The sequence below is a fragment of the Zonotrichia albicollis genome, chromosome 9, assembly GCF_047830755.1.
Source record: "Zonotrichia albicollis isolate bZonAlb1 chromosome 9, bZonAlb1.hap1, whole genome shotgun sequence".
NCBI classification, from domain to species: Eukaryota; Metazoa; Chordata; class Aves; order Passeriformes; family Passerellidae; genus Zonotrichia; species Zonotrichia albicollis.
The window spans coordinates 19,108,108-19,114,107 of NC_133827.1; the positions used below are offsets into that span (position 1 = coordinate 19,108,108).

Below are 6,000 nucleotides of genomic sequence, written 5' to 3' on the forward strand. Positions count from 1 at the left end.
CTCTGGGAGCACTGATGGAGCTGGGGCCAGCCTGGGGTGGCTCTCAGGGTGCAGTGTGGAGGTGTTTGGGGGTGAATAATCCTTTGTGCTGGGACAGTCCTTGCCTGTCCTGGCTCCCCAAGGGGGCTCTCCAATCTCTCCCAGCATCTCCATGCCATGAGCAACCAGGGCCGGTCCAACACTCCTGGCTAAATGCAGATTTCTTCACATAGGAGGGAAAATCTCTGCACTGGCACTTCCAGCTGCCTCACAGTGCTGCCCTGATGGTGTTTGGTACCAAATGTTCCACTGAGGTAGCAAAATTTAGAGCTGCTATTCCTTATCTTGGCAAAAAGCTGTTGGAACCCTGGTTACTGAGAATTTCAGACTTTCTGTGCTGCCAGGCTCTGACCCCCAGGAGAACACTGCATTGACCTGAGCCTGTGGAGAAAACTTCCAAAATGGAATGGCAGAGCTGGGATTGTGGGTGTGGAGTTTGAATAGAAGTGTGTAATATCACAGTGTGGAAAACTTAGAGTTTAAGGGTTTAGAATTTAGTAATATCTATAAAGCAAGATGGAGGTTTTAGGGAACACTAGGTTTTAGGGCCAAGGGTACTCCTTGGTTTTAGGGAACACTAGGATTTAGGACCAAGGGTGATCCTGCTTCTTCACCTTCTCCATGGGTTTGGGTGGTTTTGTGTAATTGGATAAAAAAGTTCCCATTGTGGGCACAGGTGGTTGGTTATTGGGTTAAAAGTAAAAATAATTTAGGTGTCATTTCTTAATTGGAGAGTTTATGCTTAAAAGGCCTTTTAGAGAGAAAGGTGGGGCTCCATTCTTAGTTGAGTGAGGTGCTTTAGAACTCAGGGTTTGTGAGACTGTACCATAGATAAGAACTAATAGACATCTGAGTCCCAACAAGAAATTCCATCTCATGCATTTAATCCTGATTCTGGCAGAAAGAAGTTAAGACTCAACAATGGTCATTTATGGACTGGCTTTGCTTTGTGCCCAGGGTTATCTGCCTCATGCCATGGCTCTGCCTTACAGTTCAGATTTGTTAAGTTCCATCCTCCTGCTTTGCCTGATCCCACCAGCAGCTTGGTCATGTGTGACTTTTCTTAGCAGCCTTTTTGCAGGTTTCACTTTCCTGCTCTCCGAAGAGAAGCATTGAACTTCAGAGATCCCTGCTCCCACACTCTGCACTGACCATGCAGCTGCTGGAGCTGCTGCTGATGCTCATCTCTCTCCACAGCATTCCTGCAGCATCGTAGCACCAATCTCATCAAGGTGGGTAGATCTTTCCTAGTTTTAATTAGGAGCAATTTGAAGTATCTAGAGTGCTCTGGCAAATTTCTATCATCTGTGATGCTGTCATAGGAACCTTTGATGCCTTAAGATTTTAGTTTTTAGATTTTTCAGATCCTGTACTGCATTAGTGCACAACTCCAAACTCCATACAGAGTGTGAATTACTGTCTTCACATTTTGGTCAGACAAAACAATCCCTCTGAGCCTGGAAATCAAGGACACCCCACAGCCTCAGGACCCAAAAGTACAAACAAAAGTGAATTGGGGGAGCAAAGTGGGGGTAAATGACTTCATTAGTGAAGCTGTAATTCAGGGATTAACCCCTGGTATGTAAATGGAACGAACTTATAATTGTCTGAAAAACTGGTGCCCATTGTCCAGCTTGGGTGTAGCCTCTGGGAGGCTGTGACTACCCAAGGTGTGGCTGTTGAAGGCCTTTAATAAATACCCACTTTATTCTCTGATTCTTGTCCAGCCTCTGTTCTAGGCAGCCCCTCCAAGGCATCAGCACCACCACTGACAGAGCACTCTGCGTGCCTGCAGCACTCTGAGCCACAGCTAAAATCAGAGATGAAAATGAATCCAAAGACTTTACCAAGCTCACAGGAGGCTCCTCTTCCAGCCCAGGGGCAGCACATTTGCCATGCCACACTTGGTGCTGCTAACACCTGAGTATGACTTCCAAAGCCCTGGCAGGCTGGAGCCTGTCCCCAGGACAGCCCCAGGAGAGGCATTTCCATGGCTGGCAGCACATCTGGCAGCAGAGGAGTTCCAGAGGTGGAAAATGGGCATCATGGGCTTGGGGTGACACTCAAAAGGCAGCTGAGGAATCAACTTACCCGTCTGACAGCACAGAGCAGCTTCCCATAGGAATAGACAATGATGGCAAACGGGATCACGAGGCAGAAGATGAAAAGACAGATGATGTAGGAGGCGTTGTTGGCGTCCCTGGAATGCCAGTTCACAGAGCAGGTTATCCCTGCTCCTTCTGGCCCATAGCTGCTCCAGCCAAGCAGTGGGGGCACAGTCCAGAGCAGGGAGTATGTCCAGGACAGGATGATGGCTGCCCAGGCTTTCCTGTAGTTGGTGGTGTCAGGCTCTGCTGTCCTGGTCATGGTGCAGCAACGCTCGTACGAGAGCACGGCCAGGGAGATGAGGGAGATGATGCCTGTGCCAAACCAGAGCCTGGTATCAGCAAAAAATCAATGAGTGAAGGCTTTGCTCTGCCTCCCAAAACAATATTTCAAGCTTTGGATGAGCCTGAAGGCACTGACTTTGGAAACAAGGTGGGCAAGGAGTGAGACTGAGGTGTCCCCTGAGGGTGAGAGGTGCTGAGAGCCTGGGCCCACTCACAGGAGCTGGGGTCGTTCAAACACATCCAGCCAAAGCAGTCAGTTATAAATGCTCATCAGTAATTAACCACACCTGTCTGAATGGATACCTCTGTGTGTGTGTGTGAGCTGCAGTAAAACCCTGCCTTCTCCATCAGATCTGGTTCTTGCTGCGCCTGTAAAATTCGAGGTTAATACCTAGATTTGCCCAAATTGTGGAGCTGATCTGTTGCTCCTCGGCCAGCTGTCAAGTGCAGCCTTCTGAGCCCTTCTTGGGGAAGTGCAGCCCCATGAGGATTTGATGCTGTGCATAATGCAGAGCTGTAGGTTAAAGCCATGTCCTGAAGCCCCCTGTGCCAGCAAGAGCCCCTCTCAGGGGGGCAGGCAGCTCCTGAGCCTTTGCAGAGACAGTGATGGGTCCCTGCAGTTGGGGTACTGCCAGCAGTCACCAAGGGGGCAATAAAACCACCAGCAGCAAATCAACGGCTTCTTTAGCATGCAGAAATGCTGGAGGGGAGGTCATTTCTAAAGCTGATATAAGAGTTTGCAGTTTCCCTCCATGCACACCTCCCGGGCTGCACCGTGGATCGGTACTGGCAGGTACCAAGGGGATGTTGCTGGATGCTGACACACTCCTGCTAAACTTTCCTTGCCAAGTAAAGCTCTTACATGCACAAATTTGGCTTTTTACCCTGTGTAACTTCATGAGGGAAAAAGATGGCAGCAAACAGCTGCTGCAAGTATCCCTTTAGAGTGCATAAGCAGTGTCAGTGTCTCCTAAGTGGCTGTGGGAAGGCTGGATGCCAGGCTAAGCTGTGTTCCTAGGGTGGTTCAGGTCTGTTCAGACAGCAGAGCGATGCTCTGCTGGTAAATCCTCTCTCCATGGGAATGCTGGCTGGGGGAGAGCCCCATCTATGTGTGCCAGCGTCGGCAGAGCTTAGAGGTCTTTTCTGATCTAAACGAGGCTGATTCTATCCCCGCTTTCATCCTTTAAAGTTTGTAGAGCTCTTCCTCAGCCGCTGTGGAGCCTCAATGAGGACTCACACCTAACGCTGCCTGGGCTTTTCCCAGCGAAACAACCAAAGCTGGGAATGTTTCCCCGAGCCCTGTGCTCCTGGCGTGCCCGGTGTCCCCTCCCCAGGCATAGCCCGAGCTCCATCGCGGCCCCGGACATGAACCCATCGAACCCACCGCGCCTGCACCCGCTGCGGGCTGGCTCTGTCCTTCCCTGGTCCCCCGAAGCTGCTGGGGTTGTCCCATTCTCTCCCTAGAGCTGCCGAAGCTATCGCATCTCCTCCCCAGAAATGCGAGGCTATTCCATTCTATCCCTGGAGCTGCCCAGGCTGTCCCATCAGCTCCCCAGAGCGCCGGGGCTATTCCATTCTCTCCCTGAAGCTGCCGAGGTTGTCCCATTCTTTCCTCGAAGCTGCCGAGGCTATCGCATCTCCTCCCCAGAAATGCGAGGCTATTCCATCCTCCCCCGGAGCTGCCGGGGCTGCCCTGTCCCCTCCCTGGAGCTGTCCCATTCCCTCCCGGAGCTGCCGTCCCATCCCGTCCCTCCCATCCCTCCCCGGGGCTATCCCACCCCGTCCCCTCCCCGGAGCTGCTGGCGCTGTCCCGTCCCGTCCCGTCCCGTCCCATGCCATGCCATGCCATGCCATGCCATGCCATGCCATGCCATCCCTTCCCCGGAGCTACCCAGGCTACCCCATTCTCTCCCCGGAGCTGCCGGGGCTGTCCCATCCCCTCCCGGAGCTGCCGTCCCGTCCTGTCCCTCCCGTCCCTGCCGGGGCTGTCCCATCCCTTCCCCGGAGCTCTCCCGTCCCTCGCGGCGTTGCAGCCCCGCAGCCCGGTGGCACTCACCGCAGAGGGCGGTGGCGAAGCCGTGCCAGGCGCAGGCGGCCCCGGCAGCGGTGCTGTTGCTGTTGTTGCTGTCGCTGCTGCCCGCGGCCAGCCCGAGCGGGGTGCCCAGCGCGCAGCCCAGCAGGTCGCTGAGGGCCATGTTGAGCAGCAGCAGGTTGATGGGGGAGCGCAGCGCCGGGAAGCGCCAGAAGAGCAGCAGCACCAGCAGGTTGCTGCAGAAGCCCAGGCTGCCCACGGCGCCCAGGCACACGGCGGCCGCCAGCCTCCCCCCGGGGCCCAGGCAGGGCTCGGCCTGGGCCCGGCCATCCCCGCAGCCGGCTCCGGCCTCCCGCATCCCCTCGCCGCTCCGTGCCCGGACTGGCCCCGCTGCCCCCGCAGCGCCCCGCACACCCACGGGCTCGGAGCTCGCTGTGCAGCCAGCGGAGCGCTAAATCCGTCCAGAACCGAGCGGGATGTGCTTCAGACCATGTGCGAGCCTCAGCTCGGCACGCAGCGCTCTCAGAGTAAAGAGCTGACCCAGGCTGTCCTAGAGCACTGCAAAGGAAAAGCTTGAGCTGCCAACCTGTGACAGGGTTCACAAGGGTCTGAGGGTGAGAGAAGAGAGGAGGATCTGACTCCATGTTTCAGAAGGCTTGATTTATTAGTTTATTATATATATTACATTAATATATATATACTAAAAGAATAGAAGAAAGGATTTCATCAGAAGGCTAGTTAAGTGTGAAAAATGCATGTATTTTATGATTGGCTTTTCACAAATATTGAAATGAATATTATATGTGTTGTGTTAGAAAGTAATGCTGTAGTAATTCTCTTAAGTAGTGTGTTAAATACAGTTTTAGGTTATAACAAAATGTTAAAATAGAAACTGTGCTATGTAGGAGACTTTTTTAAAAGAAAGGACTCACAGCGAGATAGCAGCCACAGGACACCTGAATCTTTCAGAGAAAGAGAATTTATTGCTCTCTTATCAGAAGAAACGAACTTCTTCCCGCCTCGAGGACACCGTCAGGATTCAGAGGAAGAAGCTGACACTGCCCAGACAGAATCCTGTGTTTGAATGGAATTCATGCATCATGTATGAAGTGTATGAATATGCAACAGGCTGTTGTTTTTATTCCTCTGTTAACATGGGTCCTTTTCCGGGCTTATTTTGCCCAGAAGAGATACCCTGACGTCCATAACTCTTTGTATTTATTGTTTCATATTGTCCTAATTTAATTTGTCCAAATTGTTATTACTCTAATTGTATTACTATTTTTATAACAATTTAATTCCTATTAAACTTTTAAAATTATAAAAACAAGTGATTGGCCTTTTTCACACTAATAATAGGAAAGGAATGGAATGATAACAAAGGTTTGTGTCTCAGACAGAGTCTGAGCCAGCTGAGTGTGATTGGTCATTAATTAGAAACAACCACATGAGACCAATCACAGATGCACCTGTTGCATTCCACAGCAGCAGATAACCATTGCTTACATTTTGTTCCTGAGGCCTTTCAGCTTCTCAGGA

The 6,000-nt window shown here is 51.7% G+C and overlaps 1 protein-coding gene across 1 annotated transcript in view; it reads right to left on the bottom strand.

The window, feature by feature from the left end:
• The window catches only part of LOC106629595 (pinopsin), a 30,253-nt gene extending 25,296 nt beyond the window's left edge, over positions 1-4,957 (bottom strand). Inside the window, exons 1-2 of the mRNA XM_074546785.1 lie at positions 4,486-4,957; positions 2,131-2,459 (exon numbers count right to left, since the gene is read on the bottom strand). Of these exons, the coding sequence (XP_074402886.1) occupies positions 2,131-2,459; positions 4,486-4,819 (663 nt within the window). The 5' untranslated portion in view covers positions 4,820-4,957. The remainder of the gene's footprint in view (positions 1-2,130; positions 2,460-4,485) is intronic.
• Positions 4,958-6,000: the final 1,043 nt, after the last annotated feature.